This window comes from Empidonax traillii, unplaced genomic scaffold (assembly GCF_003031625.1).
Source record: "Empidonax traillii isolate 1590-97213 ecotype Southwest subspecies unplaced genomic scaffold, ASM303162v1 scaffold398:size1781980, whole genome shotgun sequence".
Lineage (NCBI taxonomy): Eukaryota > Metazoa > Chordata > Aves > Passeriformes > Tyrannidae > Empidonax > Empidonax traillii.
In genome coordinates, this window is record NW_020955591.1 from 1,015,171 (window position 1) to 1,032,671 (window position 17,501).

The window sequence follows — 17,501 nt, forward strand, 5'->3', positions numbered from 1 at the left end:
GGGGTCCGGGCAGCGCCGCTCCCGCCGCCCCTCCGCGACGGGCCGCGCTCCGCAGCGGTGAGTGCGGCCGAGCCGGGCGGGACCGCCGGGGGGGCTGCCGGGCTCTCGCTGCCCTCCCCGGGCGCCGCCAGCGGGGCCTGCCGCGGCCGCCTGTTGCGGGCGGTGCTCCCGGCCGGCCCCCGGGGCTCGGGCATCGCCGGGTGAGGGGGCTCGGGGCGGGGGCTCGGCGGCTGTGCCCGCTGCTGGAGGGGCTGCGCCGCCCGCCTTTTCCCAGAGCGCTGGGGCTGGGCAGTAAATCCGGCATAAGCCGAGGTAAAGCCGGCGGGAAGGCGAGGCGGCCCCGCGGGTGTCCGGCCGGGAGATCCAGGCTCTGTCTCTGTCCCCTGGCAGGAGCTGCGACCCCGCACGGGGCGAGGAAGCACCTGTTGGGAAAGGAGTGGTTCGGAACATCTCTCGGAATATAGTCGTGCGTCTAAGGAAGGGAGGCTAAGACAAGGTGTAATAATGGCTTCAAACTGAAAGAGGGCAGGCATATATTTTAGGTATATAATAGATATTAGGTATATCTGTGGCATTAAGCAGATAGATGTATGTATGATATTAGGAAGAAATTCTTTACTGTGAGGGTGGAATGGATTGCCCAGAGAAGCTGTGGATGCCCCATCCCTGGAAGTGTTCAAGGCCAGCTTGGATGGGGCTTTGAGCAACCTGGTCCTAGTGGAACATGCCCCTGTCCATGGCAGGGGCGTTGGAACTGGATGATCTTTTAAGGTCCCTTCCAACCCAAACCATTACAGGATTCTGTGAAGGATTCCTGGGGAAGCTGGGTGTCACAAGATCATCACCATGAGTACAGCCAGGCTTCCCTGGCCCCTCTGGGCATACTGGGATGCACAGTGACCCCAGGTTCTACGTTTTCTATCCTTTCCATCTCTTTCATCTCGGTTTGTTTATTTGTTTTACAGTCTAATTTTTATTATTTCAAAGAGAAAATAAACCTCATTTGAGCCAAAAATTCACGAGTTGTATAAAGCAAAGTGTGTGTTAATCAGGTAACCGTGACCTGTGTGCTGCTGGTCATTTGCCTGAGCACAGGACACAAGAAATCAGAGCTCCTTCAGCGGGGTGTGCATCTGCCCTCTACTTGGCAGCAGTTTGCTGTAAAAAACTCTGGTGATATGGCACTCAGGTACCCTGCTCTGGGGCTAAAAGTGTGTGAAGTATTAGAAAAGAAAAGAAAAAAAGAAAATAAAAGAGCTCTGGTCTTTAGTTGTCAAGATCTAGTTGAGAACAGAGGCTGTTGTGTTTAGCTGTGGTCATAGATATGAGTTTGTCTATCCTCTGAAGAACTTACATTTAAGTTTTTATGCCAAAGATTAAAAAAAACCCGAATGGAGCTGTTGTCCCTCTTGTACAAACAGGACACTTGGGCTCAGAGAAATGCAGTGACAGCTTTAGCTTCCTGCAGTCCATCTGTGGCATAGCCTGGCACTGAACCTTTAACCACTGCCTGTCTGCTGAACCACGGGATTATCTCTCGCTTTAGTTGCCTCTGTCAGGCAGCAGTAAGCCTTATTCCTGTCTGTGAGACCAGAGGAAATAAAATAAAAAAGTCTGCTTTTCAAAACATGGCCTTGAATGCAGTATTTGAAAGCTTTGTGAGATGAGGAGGAAGGACTGGTGATTGTTTTTGATGTGGTATTTTTCTCCTCTTTATCTCTGCTGCAGGGCAGCTGCTTAGCACAAGCTGATTTGCCCCGTGCGGCTGTATGTACTTCAGAATAACTGTGGCTGAGTGAACAGAGTGAGCATACACATCCAGTTCCAAAATCTGCCTGGGAAAATAGATTATATCCCCTGTTTGCCTTGGATTAATGAGGTAGGAAAAACAGATAACAATTAATCCTAAAGCTGTTAATAAAGAGGAAGAGACTACATGTGATACACAGCTGTCATTAGAGGATATTGAAGACTTTAGAATCAAAAGCAGAGAATTGTGGCATTTGTGCAGGTGCTTTGAATGTTTAGGCCACATGGGAAATTTTCTAGTCTCTTGTACATTTGTTTTGTATAGATGAAGTTTCTTAATTAGTAGTATTTTTAGTAAAGTCGTGGATTTGAGCTTTTAGTTAGGTGTTTTTACACGAACAGTGCAAGTGTTCTGTTAGTCTGTAAAAACACTTAAGATGAAACTAATTTGTGTATGATGGCAAGAAATTATAGTTTATAAATAAGTTTTTGCCTTTTTTGATTTTACAGGGTGAATGAATTACAGAGAAAAAAATAATTTCATTTTATTACAGTTTTGCCATCAGAGAATATTGAAAAAAGATTGTATGTGTATTTTATGAAGAGTGAGAACCCTAACCTAACAGCAGTTTTTAAATTTAACTTAGTATGTGACAAGAAATAATTTCTTCCATTATTTTCTGTGGGTGGGAAGGAAAACCCTACCAGATTTTTTTTTTTTTCCTTTTTTTTTCAATTGAATGTAAACTTACAAAATATGCATCAGGTTGCAGATAGACTTGTTCTGGAGGAAGGAGTAATAGTCTTTTTCTTGATAATACAAATGCGCATATTTCCATAGTTTGTAATGAATTACAAGGTTTTTAATGGTTTAGCTGAGCTGGAAGGGGAAGTGATGGAAACAGGATAAATTCTGAGGACTTGGAAGGTCCTTTGGCAGGTGGGGAACGTGAGGTGATTCCAGCTACAAGAGCAGCTTTGGATGCTGATTGATGTGAATTGTAGGAGTTGCAAAGGGGACTTGGAAAAACAAAATACATGAAACTCATGAGACAGTAGCTTGGTAGTGGTGGAAGTTGGACTAGACAGAGGGAGATTTGTACATGTGAGACTCAGGACTGGGTTTTTTTCTATCAGAAAAAAAGGGGAAAAAAAGAATAAAAGACCATGAACTAGCAAAATTACTAAACTTGCAAAACAGCCTATTTAGAACAGCAAATAAGACACTTTAGCAGTGGGTTCTCTTTCTATTCAGTTGACTGTGGATGGAATGTAGTAGGTGCTGAAGGAATGGGCAGGAAACCTAAAATAGTGCATGGAAAATAGATGCTGTGTGAAAACATTGTGGAAGAGTTGTGATGCAGTGGGGTTATCTGTTAACCTAGAAAACATCTCTGAAAGGAGCTCTTCATTCAGAAATAGTTTTGACTCGTGAATCAGCAAATCTTTGTGATATTTTGTTAAATGGGTGTCATGAGGGGTTAGTAAACACGGGAGGGAGTAGAATTGATTTCTAAGCTCTAGCAAGCAGTAAAAATTATCACAATTAATAACATCTAATAATTGGTGCTAGCTTAGTTACTGGTAGCTTTTGTAACAGATAAAATATGAGCTCAGTAACCAGTCTTTATTCCTGCAGTCTTGTCTGACTTGGGCTTGCATGGGTAATGTCATGCAAACAATCCCTTTGGATTTAGTGGAATTGTATGTTGATAGCAAGGGCCCAAAGCCCTTGTGCTGAATCCTCTTGCACAGTAACTGAAATAGTTTGAAAATTGAGACGTCTGAGCTTTTCACAGTAATGGAGATACAAAACTAGAGCAACTATTTTATTTTTTTTTTTTCTAATTTAGTTGATATACACTGTAAGCATTGTGTGAAACTGCCAAACAAATGCCATTTTCCATCCTTAGAGAACTTAAAACTACGCACAATAGGACATATCACAAATTCCAGTAGGGGTACTTCACGGAATAATTTTAAGTATTTAGAAGTGTTTCTAGTGTCAATTGGTAGATTTCTGTTTTTCATTTCTCTGAGGGAGTTTTAAGTTTGCTGAAACTGAAGAAAATCTTCAACATTAATACTGTAAACAACCGTAAAAGACTTTTTTCTTTAAAGAAATTCAAAATTATTTTCTTGGAAAACTGCAGGTATTTTTGGCAGATTCTAAACAATTCTGTTGATTGGTCTTGCTCTCATAGCAAAATAAAATTCTAGAAGTGAAGATTTTGTTTTCTTTTCCATATTTCAAAGTCATCCTGCAAAATGTTCTTGTCAAGGTTGTTGCAACGAGAAAAATTCTGAGTTTAAATAAGTATTTTAAATATTTTTAAGTTTGTCATTGTCAGAGCAGCTTTTTCTGGCGAAACCAGGATGTTGTTACTGTGATGAGCTATGGCTACATTTTTTTTTCTCCTCACAGAAGGCAAACAGACTCTTTGTTTCCGTTATTCTTAGATATTGTCCCCTAAGTATATTTACAGTGTCACTCACAAGCGTGAAATTATTTGCTTATTCATAAAAGGAAACATGGGCATATGGTACTTTTTTTTCTGTTTGCTCTTTATCTTTCTAAATTCAGTTGCTACATGGATATTTTCCTGGGACTGTCGAAATGGGATTTCTTCAATTTTTGCTTTGCCCTTTTCCTACCCCATTAGTTTTATGTTTTGGTTATTATTTGATTATATAGCAGATGTAACTTTAACTGAATTGTTTCTCAGCCGTGTTTTTTCTTGGGCTGTGGGGCCTTAAGGAGTGGAGCACAAGTACTGATTTGCTGCTTTGATCTTACATCACTGTCTGACACAGTGAATGTCCCATAATCTTGACACTGGTTGGATCGAGGGCAGAGGTTGCAGATAGATGAAGAAATGTATCACATGGGCTGTTCTGTGTCAGAGGCCTTGTGGTTCTTTCACCAGGCAGAGGAGAAGAAACACTGCATTTAAACTCAACTTTGACAAGCTTACAGCTGCTAGAAAAAGTGGTTATCCCATATTTAGTGGTTACCATGCATCCTTAGATGTTCTGAGAAATACACTTAATTTTTAAGGAGAAAGTTCTTCTAAGAGTAGCTACACTCACTGCAAGAGTTTAGCTTGCTTTTTCTTTATACAAAGCAAAAACTGAGAATTTTTTAGTCCTTACTTGCTAAATGGTGGCTCTCTGTTAACCTTTCACTCTCTTCAAACAAGTTAATGACATGTATTTTGCTTTTGCCTTTCAGATTTCCTTATGTGGTCGAGTAGATGTGTTTATTTCAGCCTTAAAAGTGCTGGTGCAAATCCTTGCTATGGCATCTGTGGCTTCACCGGTTATATTTAAGGAATTTTGTCCCTTATATTATCTCCTCAATGCCATTCCTACAAAGATCCAAAAAGGCTTTCGCTCTATTGTGGTGTACCTCACAGCGCTTGATACCAATGGAGACTACATTGCTGTGGGGAGCAGTATTGGGATGCTTTATCTCTACTGCAGACAGTTAAACCAGATGAAAAAATACAATTTTGAGGTAAATACCAACTTCTACTGTTGTCTCTTCTGATGAAGCTGAGTTGCTCAGACTTGAGCTCCTGTTTGTGTCTCATTAACTCTGTGAGTTCTTGGTATGGTTTGTTTCAACAGGGGAAGTGTGAATCTATTACTTTTGTAAAGCTGCTGAGTTGTTTTGATGATCTGGTTGCTGTTGGTACAGCCTCAGGTCGGGTTGCAGTTTTTCAGCTTGTGTCTTCATTACCTGGAAGAAACAAACAGGTAAATCTTTGCATTTGGCTAAACTTCTGTGAGGTTTAATATGGCCAGTCCTAGTAGAGTGTTACTGTGATTCTTTGTAATAGTGAAACCCAGCAAGTTTTGCCTGATTAAGTATCTGTGAATATGTTTTAGGCTTCATATGTTAAGCTGAAAGAAATAATACTCTTCAAGCATGCTTTACATTACAAAAAATGTATTTAATCAAATATGCTTTTGAAAGTTTTCTCCTGTGTAATAACTGACTGATCTATTCAGTGGTGGGGTTTTGGGATTGTTTCTTTAGGTTTTTTTGTGCTAAATAAACATTAGAATGACCTCCACTTTTGTACTTGATCTCCAGTTAAATCAGGCAAGTCACTGAATATGCTTTGTGCCTCCATTTTCTCTTCACCTCGTTCCTGTATTGCTTTGGTATTGTTTCACAGCTCCGGAGATTTGACGTTGCTGGCATCCACAAAAGTAGCATTACAGCTTTAGCTTGGAGTCCCAATGGAATGAAATTATTCTCTGGAGATGACAAAGGAAAGATTGTCTACTCTGCCCTAGACCTAGACCAGGTGAGGATTTATTGTAGAGACCTTAATTCACATTTACACTTTCCTGAAAGAATGCTTGTGTGTTTATGTATTTAGCAGTTAGTTAATTGCTTAGTGTCATGCATTTAATTGGATGGCTTTATTGGTATGTGTACACTCGGCCAAGTGTGTGCACACCCAGCATGACAACCACTGGATATCCTTCACAACTGTCTTACCTTTTTAAAAAAAGTAAAGTATATTAAAAGAAGTAGTGATCTTTCTCTTTTTTCAAGTTTCTGTCTGAAATAACTACCCTATCTTCCTTCAAGTTTCAGCCAGTGCTTTCTCTTTCATTTGGAAAGGGTACTTTTGAAGGATGTGACTTGATGGATGAGGTCCTTTTCCCAGAATTGTTCAGCATCTGTATCTGGAGTGTAGACTGAAACTACTATCTGGGTGCTGCTGGCCTCACATGCATGCTACCAGTAAATGGAATTTTTCTAACCTCTTGTTCATTATACAGAGCTGCGACATTAACAAAACAAATGCTAATTTGAATTTGTATATGGGAGAAACATTTAGACAACATCTATCCTAATTTATCTGTGACTGTCCCTCGTGCGATTTGACAGAAAGGTTTACATCGCCAAATGTAATGATTATCTCATCATTGTATGACCTGGCAGTGGAAGAAAATGTGTCCTGGAGCTTCTATTGATTTCAAGTGAAATGTGTTAGCTGATATTCCAAGAGAAATTGGATTTCATGGTGTGTGCCACTGTGGCATACCCTCTTGCCCACATAAATGAACTCCATGTTTATTAAGTGAACTTTGGGCAACCGGAGTTCAAAATCTTTTGTTTGTTTGTTCGTTTGTTTTCTCTCGGGCTTATAAATTTCTTTGGAGTGTTAGTCACTGCCTTGTATTTTTAGGAAGGTTTGACTCTTGTTAATTGTATGTATCTTTGAAAGGGTATTTGCAACTCCAGCCTTGTATTGGAGGAGCCATCTTCGATTGTCCAGTTGGATTACAACCAGAAGGTGCTGCTTGTCTCTACTTTACAACGCACTCTACTTTTTTACACAGAAGAGAAATCCGTCAACCAAGTTGGAACACAGCCCAGAAAAAAGTAACCCTCATAAAATTTTGATGCAGGCACATCTATTAATGCTAGCATTTCAGAGTGGATTACAGAGAGAGTGATCTAAGCAGTGAAATTAATACAACACAGCAGTCTGCTCATACAAAGTTAGTTACAGTAGCTATGTGTGATGGAGCATGAAATGACAATTCTACCTATTTAGAAAGTACGTGTTTGCAAATGTGTGACAGTCGTATTTTCGAGGCACTGTTATGCAAAAATATTTTCAGATGTATTCTCATAGTTTAAAGCGAAATCACTGCCAAACTTCCTCTGCTGTCCCTCTTGGTTTACTGTGACTTGGTGTGAGCAAGCATTGTAATCAGCTCTGTCTAATGGGTAATGAAATATTTGATGCTAAAATCAAGTCAATATCCCAATTTTTCTTATACACTGAAGTGAATTAATTAAAAGAGAAAATGTATAGAAAACACCTAGTTTGACTTGAAAATTAGGAACTTGTGTGGCTTTGACATCTTCTATTGTGTAATCTCTCTTGGATATGAAGGAAGAGGGAACCCAGTCCTAGAACAACATGACTGAATATATCATTAAGTAGAGGACACTGACACTTGAAAGAGGGTCTGTGATGTATCTGTCCAGGGGTATGAATAGGAAGAGGGTTTCTTTAGGTGATAGTAATGCTGTTTCAGTGTATGAGAGATGAGGTCTGAAGAAGCTGAGGTCTGTTCCATACTTCTGGCAAGCAGAGGTTGTCAGTTCCTTAGCCTTGTTTGGTAGTATTTTGCTTGTTTTTTATTCTGGGAGAGAGATGATGCATAGTAGGATCTTTCTGAGATGGACATAGTGCCATTAAGACTATGAAGCTTATTAGGAGGAACCATTTAATTTGCTTAATTGATATAGTGTCTGGCATCCAAAGCTGAGGGGAAACTGTTGTTTGAAAGGACCAACCACTCTTGTCTAACTGTATCTAAATTTATACTTTGGACATTTGACTGAATATTTTAATCAAAGACTTTTCTTCTTGATAAATTGTGGTCGTAAATTTGTACCATTAGTATCAAAAGTTGTTTCTAAGTTGAGGATATAGCTTTTAAAATACATTCTTTTGCATTTTAGCACTGGCAAGTTTGGAGCATGTTTTATACCTGGCCTGTGCAAACAGAGTGACCTGACACTATTTGCTGCCAGACCTGGGCTTCGTCTCTGGAAGTCTGATGTTCACGGAACTGTTCAGGCCACATTCATATTAAAAGATGTATTTGCTGGAGGGATAAAAACTTTTGAACTGTATCCTCGTTTGGAACCACCCGACAGAGGAAGTTACAGCTCTCCAGAGAAACACCTTGGGCTTGTTTCGTGCTTTTTCCGAGAAGGATGGGTGCTGACCTGGAATGAATACAGCATCTACTTACTGGACACTGTGAACCAGGTAGATAAACCTTGTGGGTGTATGTTTTATTTCTTTCTTGTTTTTGTTCATGCTATGCCGTGAGACGCTGTTTGGGTTATCCATTATACTTCTGTGGTTTAACTGCTTACTTAAAATGACCAAAAAAAGACTTTATTCTCTCCCTTTTCAAGTTGTTACTGCAATGATTCACCCACAAACTAGCTCGATATGTTATGTATAAAAACTAGATATATTTAAAGTTTTCAGTTGAGGTGTTGACATCATAATCAATTCTGATGCTTAGCAAAGCGTCTAAATCTAGAAATTTAAAATCTAGTAATTAATGCAAGAGGATTTTTTATGCTTATAAAAGCTGCTTGAAACTATTTATTTTTTCCTTTCTACTATCATTGGTGTCTGCAAAAACCCAAGTATTACATTTCATTTGGTATGGAGTGAGGAGTGGTTTATTTTGTCTTACTAAAAGTGCATTTGGAAGTGAATGCAACCTAGTATCTTCTTTGTCTAAATGGTATTAGACGTTTGTACTATGGCATTCTTCTGCCACCAAATTGTGTATTCCTGAAGTTGTTATATTGTTGCTGATAGTTGCACAGAGAAAGTGAATATATCTGTGGAATTGAAGTTAGTATAAGAATGAGTTACACTGTGATTAAAGGGCTCTTTCCTGTTGCTTTTTTCTATTTTCTTTCTTTTTGATAAAATAAACGTCTTTATCCTGTAACTGCATGCGTTGATTAAAATCTAGTGAACGCTTTTGTTGTGTACCATGTTTTGCAAACAGTGTGTTAATCTGATGCCAATTATTTGTTTCTGTGTTGGCTCTTTATAGGCTTTGATTGGAGGCTTGGAAGGATATGGTGATATTGTGTCCGTGTCTTGTACCAACAATGAGATTTTTCTCTTAAAGGGAGATAGAGACATCATAAGAATTTCAAGTAGACCTGAAGGACTGTCATCAATAGGTTTGTATAAATTAGTAAGCTTTAGTATGTACCTCACCTCATGGAACATGGTGCCTGTGGTATCTTTTTAATGTAAACCCAAAAAACCCCAAACCAACAAAAACAACCCAAAACAAAACAAACGTACACAAACCCCTTCAGATTATTGCAAAAACCTACCAGGTTCTGTAGAGTTGCTTATCCCTTTTAACAGATTATATTTAAAAATCTGTTTTATCTGCTTATCTGCTCTTTTGGCTGTAGTGAGAATGGGGGCATTAAGAAATTAAATATGATTCCCCTTTTTTTGGAGAATGGATCAGCATTATCCTAATGAGGAATCTCTAATCTGCGCATTTGAGATCTTACTCTGAACCATGACACTAAAGCAGTTTGGATTCCTGATCATGGTTATCCCTTTACTAGTCAGTCTCAATAACTGAATTGTTGGTTCTGTGCCACCTGTCACCACCCACATTCTGGAGGAAATCTCAGCCTTGCTCACAATGAAAAAGAAAGAACTGACAAATAAACCGAAAGAATGCTCTCTAAAATTCCAAAAAGAATTTGAGAGTTTATTTTCATATTTATTGCCATCTAAGTTCAGCATTTATGTTACTAGAACTCTGTGGAAGGGACTGCTAGTTTATTTAAAATACTCCATCTTAGCTTTGTTTTGGAAAAACGCTAGTTAATATGCAATGAAGTCTCATTGAATGCTGGAGAACTTAACTTTCTTATCACTGCATGTTAGTGATAGCTTCAGTCATTTAAGCAGTTCTTTACTCACAGACTTAGAGACTGTTGATTATTTTAATCTCAACTTTTAAGTATAGTTTGCAAGGAGCCTTCTTGAATTGTATCTTATTCTAATCACCACAGCAGTTTATCTGGTATTTTTCCTTAACTTTTTTCCAAGCTACTGAATGTTTGAATGAGGAAGGTAAAGATATAGGATGGCAATTCAGTTTATGATTCAGTTATGTCTTCCAAGCTGCAGACCTGTACTTTCTTTATACATAAACATAAATTCAGAATTTTGCCAATAGAAGCTTCATACAGGGTTTGGGGGATTGATTTTACTAAAATGTTTTCATATAGATTAACTTACAGGAATTTTACATTGCATGTGTCTTCAAATATATATATATATATCTTTACAATTTTGTGAACTTAAAATTTTTTTTTGCATAATGATTCTTTTCTCTCAATACTCTCCAAGAACTATGCCCCTACTCACCTGATGTTAGTATTTATTCTTGAACTAGTATTTATACTCTTCTTTTGGACAGTTTCAGATGTAAATGCAAAATTATTGAATCTTTAACAGATACGAGTCCTAAATTGCTGACCCCATCATCAGTAGTTTCATCTGTATCATCCAGCCCTTCAGTGGAAACAGATAAAAAAATGGTTACTTCCCCTTCAGTTGCTGGTGATAAAAACGGTTCTTCAGTGAAAGATGATCTGGAAACTCCAACACTGTCTGAGAAAAGTTTTGATAGAATGGGAGACTTGAGCAATGAAACCAGGAAAAGGGGCTGCTCCATAGTAAGTGAATCGCGAAGCAGGAGCAGTTCTGTGAACTCTGTGGACAGTGGTTCGAGCTTTATGATGTGTGCAGACCAACTTTCAGAAGCTCAGAGAGAAGGTCAGCTTTCTTCACAACGGTTCAGCACCATCAGCTCCGAAGATTTTGATCAAGAACTCATTGTAAAGCCAATTAAAGTGAAAAAGAAAAGAAAGAAGAAACAGGGTATGTCTGGCTGAACTTTCCCTGGCACTGCTTGTTAATGGTCACTCCTGATGCTTCACAGGAGAGAGTGGGTGTGTTTGGCATGCTTTGCTTAGGTTGTATTGTCATGCTTCTGAAATAATCGAGGGGTTGTGGTGAGCCATTTCTGTTTCAGATGAAAGCCTGTTTTGAAAGTGATAAATTGATTATGGCTTTTTAAACCTATCTGTTTTATTCCTTTAATTTTGTTTTGCTTCATTTAAACATGCTCGAAGTTCTAATGTATGGGTTAATGGCACATGGAGTGGACTCTGCTTCCCGTTTTATGTTGGAAATGTGTAATATCTATAAATCCTATCCTGAATATTTAACCGTGTCTTTCTTAGCCATTGTTTTTAGTTTGCTAAAATAGTGTGAGTACTTGATTATTTTAATTGTTTACTATTATGGTGTTACAACTTGAAAATGTTTTGCTGTTAAGATTTTTTTTTGGCTTTATATGTATCATTTAGTGTTAAAGTTGAAAATCAGTATGTCAAAATTCAGATTTAGCTCTGTTCTTCTCCCAGTTATAAAAATACTTCAGTTTCTTATTTGCATTGGGATTTGATTGTATTAATATTATTTACCCTCCTACCTTTTTTTTTTTTTTTTTGTGTGTGTGTGTGTGAGAACAGAAAGTGGGACAAGGAAAAACCACAGCTCTCTGGAAGGCACCCCAATTTATGAGCGTCAGCTTTCTGGTGACAGTCCCCATTCATTGAATGCAGACTCCTTTTCCATGACCTCCAGCATAATGAGTGGCAGCATTGATCATTTGAGCACTGGATCTCCAGATCAGGAAAGCATGTTCAGTATGGAGTCCCATACGATCTTGCAAGAAGATAATGGTTCAGAAACCTTCAGTGTCCTGCAGTCTCCTGAGTCAGCAACTCTACTAATTAATGAAGAAAATGGAGAGGTCGTTGATTTGCAGAAACTTCCAAACAGTGACAGTGGCATGGGTACTTCAGCTATTATAGACACTTTGACATCTGAATCTCCTCTGCTCCTCAGAGAAGACTTGACAAGCAGTGTTGATGGTGAATATAATGGTAGTGTGGTTTCTGCAAGCAACGAATGCTGTCCTGGAAAGCTGAGCCAAGAGGAGGAGCAGGACTTTCCTACGTTGTGTAAAATAGATGAAGATTTGGATAAAATGAAGCTGTCGGATACTGAAAAGTCTTTTGAAGGGCCAGACCTTGCAGATCAGACGTTTTTGGAATGTGACCACACACTTGGTGTTCAGACATCACTGACACCAAAGGAAAGTGATGAAACTGGTAGGGAAGACCAACAGGAGCTCTCCCTAATCCACAGCGCTCTGTCAGACCCTTCTGCGCTCCACTTTGACATCTCTAACAATGTTTGTTCAGATAACGCTTCCATTTCTGGGTGGAATTTTGAAAGTGCAATCAAAGCTAAATCCAGTTCCAGCACTGCTGAATGGGTAGCAGAGACTCATGAGAGTAAGGCTGAGAAATCTGCCTCAAGTGACGAAGAGGATATTTATGGCCATGGATTACCGTATTCGTCCTCGGAGACCAGCGTGCCTGACGCTGGTGCTGTGCCTGGTTCACAGGATGTGGCCAAGATAAGCGCCGATGAAATGGTGCTGCTGAAATCTGATCAGGTATTTGTTTGCAGTTTAATTAAAGTACCTTTTAACTTCCAAAAGAAACGGCTTTTCAAAAGTGGCGTTCCTGTAATTCCTGTCCTTTAAATCTAGAGAGAGCAGTGGTTTTTTTTTCCACTTCATTCAAGTAAACAAGTAAAGCAAAAAGCCAAAAGCAACATGTATTGTAACTCTTACGAAATGTGATGTTTCTGCCTTCAGAATGGGTGACACGTGCTTACAATGCAGAGAAGCTGCTCTGGCTGTATTATTCCCAGCTCAACAAAAATTATGTTAGAAAACCATCCATTAAAGAGTGAACGATAAAACCAGGTCGTGCTCAAGTGCTGCACGTTGTTTAGGTCTCCAGTAGCCCAAATTCTGCGTGAGTGCTGTTCCCAAATTCAGCTGACTTCGTGGGATATAATGCTGATTAACTCATATGGCTGGCTCCTGGTTAAGGATTATTTTACCTGTAAATACTCAAAATAAGGATTAGTCTCTGCATCCTAGCTAGCAATTAGTACTATTTAAAACACCGACAGATTCTTTTTTCTGTTATCCCTCTTTCTTTCATTGTTATTTTGTGGGTGAACATTTCCAGAAACAGTAATTCTCATCAGACTATAGAAAAGAAGTACTAAAATTAATTGTAAAATCTGCAAAATTGACAGAATTACTGGAATTTTTAGCAGAAGTCTGAAGAAGGAAATGCAGTTCTTCTAAGTGAGGGGTTTTTTTAGATCTGTGGGGTTTGTTTCTCAGATCTGTAACAGCCTTGAATTGAAAGTAGCCGAGTATTTGTTCATAAAGGCTGAGTTACAACTTGGTGATGTCCAGTCTAGTAACAACTGCAGCCCAAAGTGTAGAAGGCTTCTAGTTTCAGGTTACAGTGTTCTTTCACTCTGGCATGTTCAGAAAGGCTCCACTGATCCTTTCACTGCAGGTCATGTGTGCAGTGCTGGAGTTCACCTCATGCAAGCCATCAGAATTTCAGATAACAGCCTGCAAACCAAACTTGTGCCAGACATGGCTCCTGTACCATACAGAGAGGGCTGGAGTTGGATATTTAGCTGTCTCTGCATGCCAGCTGTCTTGTTCCCTTTGTTCATCACTTCCTAGACAATGAATAATTTCCTGCACCACAGACAGACTGTAGCTTTTTATGTATTCTTTTTTTGCCTGCCATTTACTTTAAGTATGTGCTCTTTAACTAATAAGAGAAGATTTTCCACTTTTTGGAGGTGGATGACAGTGTGGAGGGGTTTGTTTTTTTGCTAAAGCTGTTGTTCTAGCAGTCTTATTGTGCAGTACCTAGAGAACACTGACAGATGTAGGTTTTATTTTACACAAGGCAAATTTATTCATTGATTAAGGTTCCTTAAGATTCTTAAGTTCAGCGTTTTTTAATCAAAACATGGGAGGTGCTGTACTTACATACCCGTTTTCTTGTGCGGTTGGAAGTCACCTGACACTGTTCTGACTGTGCAGTTTTTAGTTTGCAGAGAGCTGGATGGGGTACTCTGGCCCCGGTTACGGCATCCTGAGCCTGGTTGTTTCAGAAAAGTACATTTGGTGCCTGGACTACCGAGGCAGCCTGTACTGCAGTGCCCTTCCCGCGGCCGGGCTGCGCTGGCAGAAGTTTGAGGATGGAGTCCAACAAGTGGCCGTTTCCCCCTCCGGTAGGTTGGTTTCTGCTGCACTGTCACCTCGACAACTTGCACAGACTTGGGCATTTTCTTTGCTTTTTTGTTTAATTAGATGAAACTTGTCGTTTTTGAGATTACAGATAGAGTTCAGTGCAAATGTGATTTCCACTTAGGCAGTTTATTGTTTTTTATTTAAACACGGTACTTGTGAAAACTGGGTTGTTTAGGGCTTGTTTCATGTAAAAGTAGTGTGTAGGTTTTGTTTTAAAAAAAAAAGGCACAGTTACATGACTTCATCTTCACTACCTCTGCATCCCATGTTGTAGTGTAAGTGCTGTCTTTCTAATTGGTTCACTTGCATTTTGGAAGATTTTCAACCTGCGTTTGCCTGATTAAAGTGAACTTCAGAAGTAGCAGTTCAGTGGTAGGCAGAGATGAATGAAGGGCTCCCTTTCCATATAAAACCTTGATTTTTGTTACAGAGCTGCAGAAATTCTTTAATGTGAGGGTGGTGAGGCACTGGAATGGGTTGACCAGAGAAGCTGTGGATGCCCCATCCCTGAAAGTGTTCAAGGCCAGGTTGGATGGGGCCCTGAGCAATCCGGTGTAGTGGAAGCTGTCCCTGCCCATGTCAAGGGGAACTGGAACTAGCTGATCTTTAAGGTCCCTTTCCACCCAGACCATTCTCTGATTCACAGATTTAAAATTCTTTTTGTTGTAAATGGTTGAATTGGTTTTGCATGTGCGTGGATTTGTTGATTTGATTTCTTTTTAAATACTGAAAGACAATAATGCCTTTTAAGGTTTGGTGCATTTGCATATAAATTTGTTCTGGGTGTTTGGGAATGAGGATTATGTTGGATTAAAAATAAGTAGGTTTTTGTTATAAACTTGTGTCATTTTTGGCCTTCCAGATCCAGGACTGGTGTGAAAATACAAGTTTCTCATCTATTTCCATTACTTTGTGTCCTGCCTTGCCACTACTTACCCTGTCGTTTTGAAAAGCACACGTCAGTCTTCCCTTCTCTATGCAGGAGAAGACTTGCTATCTGTTTTAAGAAGAAATAAATTCTATTTAATCTGCAGCTGACCTTTGTTATGGCCAAAGCAATTTAGAAGTAGTTGTACTAGGGGAGATTGTAGGTTCATCCAGCTCAGTGTCTTACCCTGAAGAGTGGTCAAAAGCAGATCCCTGCAGAAAAGTCAAAGCAATGGGCATGTGTGACATGTGCCCTTGGTAGTTTCAGGCTGCAGTTGGTGGCTCAGAGATTTCCTGGCAAAAGGTTGTTCCTCTGCCTCTCCTATCCTTCAGTTCCAGGAGCTCACCCAGCTTTTCATTGAATCCGTGGAAGCTTCTAGCATTTTTGCCATGGATGTATCAACACAGGACCACGTTAACCACAAATGTCAAAGGGGAACCAAGTGCTACTTTGTGGAATTATTCAAAGGAGGTTAATATGACAGTGTACTGTTCTGGTATGAACTAGCAATTGAGTTTGGGCTTCTGTTTGGTTTTCTTTTTCTAAGCTGTCCTTGCTAATTCAAATGAGGGGAGAATTCTGGAGAAGGATTTGTGCAGTGGCATTGCTGAGTAACAACAAGGTAACAGCACTGCCCACTGCCCACTGCAGGGTGGGACAGCACACCTGGTCAGTCACTTGTGACTGGTCCACAGAAGCTGTAATTTACAACTAATATTTGTAAAAGGTGAAAGTACCAAAATTAAACCCTTTTCCTTTATGCACCAAGGATGTACTAGACTAGTACAGAAGCAAGCCATGAACTTCAGTCTCTCAGCATTGGCCCTGACATTGGAACTTGTTCAGTGTTTAACTGAGGGAAAGTAACTTGCATTTGAACATTTAAAAATCACACGTATTCTAATGGTATATACATTTCAGCAATTCTTAGAGAAGTTAGTTACTGCTCTGGTCTTGCTTTTTAAAAAAAATTCCAAGTGTTTTTTAATCTTGCATTTTTCTTTAATGCTGCTGCTTTACTTTTCCTCTCCCAGCAGTTTAGGTGTAGGTAGGGCACATCAGGTGAGTCTGTTACAGTAATTGCTGAGTGCTGTTGTGTTCTCTCTTAACTCCTCATATAGGGGCTCTTCTCTGGAAGATTGAGCAGAAGACTAACAAAGCATTTGCTTGTGGAAAAGTAACTATAAAAGGAAAACGCCACTGGTATGAGGCTTTACCCCAGGCTGTATTTGTAGCTTTAAGTGATGACACCGCCTGGATTATCAGAACAAATGGAGATCTGTATCTGCAAACAGGTACCTGAATTAATTGCAGGCTCTTTGAATTTTTGCAGGCTGAGATTATTAGATTTCAAATCTATAGAATGTCCACAGTTTGCTGTAAACTCAAATCTATAGAATGTCCACAGTTTGCTGTAAACTTTTATCTGCAACCAGGCCATAGGGAAGCATTTTTATCTTGAGAAAAGTTTGGAAAGTTGTGGGATTCTGTGTAATTAGAAGACTGGAAAAGCCAGTTCATGGATACTTGTTATGTGTGTCAGGTGGAGTACATACCATATAGAGAGTTTATGACATGGAGAGGATATAGGACAGATGCAGAAAAATGGAAAGGGATTGCAGAAAATATGAAAATAGTATCTATCCTTGCTTTGACAATGATACAGTGCACTGAAACAACTGAGACTTAAGTGGTTTTTCTTGCTTTAGGGATTTTTAACAGTTTTGGAAGGACTTTGAAAGGCAATGAGATTCTGTGTGGCTGTTCAGAAGGAATTTGGGTACGGGGGCAGAAAAGGGGAAAGTAGAAACTATGTGTTTTGAAAAGCGCAGATCTCTTGAAGATAAGAGTTACCACTTGATAATGAAAGTGTTCTGAGACAGAAAATCATGAAGTGCTTTGGAAGTATAAACAAGTGTAAACAATGTATTTTATGTGATAGAGAAAGCAAAGCCATGGGGGAATGGAATGGGCTGTGGAGCAGCAATCTTTA

The 17,501-nt window shown here is 39.5% G+C and overlaps 1 protein-coding gene across 4 annotated transcripts in view; it reads left to right on the forward strand.

Annotated features, from left to right (window-relative positions):
- The first annotated feature begins 23 nt into the window (after positions 1-23).
- TECPR2 (tectonin beta-propeller repeat containing 2) overlaps positions 24-17,501 on the forward strand; it is a 43,405-nt gene continuing 25,927 nt past the window's right edge. For 3 of the 4 annotated variants that reach the window (XR_003572341.1, XR_003572342.1, XM_027893595.1), the window contains exons 1-12: positions 24-57; positions 1,729-1,879; positions 4,982-5,266; positions 5,380-5,508; positions 5,934-6,065; positions 6,999-7,156; positions 8,252-8,564; positions 9,379-9,511; positions 10,821-11,246; positions 11,903-12,897; positions 14,378-14,561; positions 16,630-16,803. Coding sequence is in view for 2 of the 4 variants with exons in the window: in XM_027893595.1 (XP_027749396.1) it covers positions 5,048-5,266; positions 5,380-5,508; positions 5,934-6,065; positions 6,999-7,156; positions 8,252-8,564; positions 9,379-9,511; positions 10,821-11,246; positions 11,903-12,897; positions 14,378-14,561; positions 16,630-16,803 (2,863 nt within the window). In the remaining 2 variants the exon portion in view is untranslated. The remainder of the gene's footprint in view (positions 58-1,728; positions 1,880-4,981; positions 5,267-5,379; positions 5,509-5,933; positions 6,066-6,998; positions 7,157-8,251; positions 8,565-9,378; positions 9,512-10,820; positions 11,247-11,902; positions 12,898-14,377; positions 14,562-16,629; positions 16,804-17,501) is intronic. The other variant, XM_027893596.1, reaches the window with a different exon arrangement.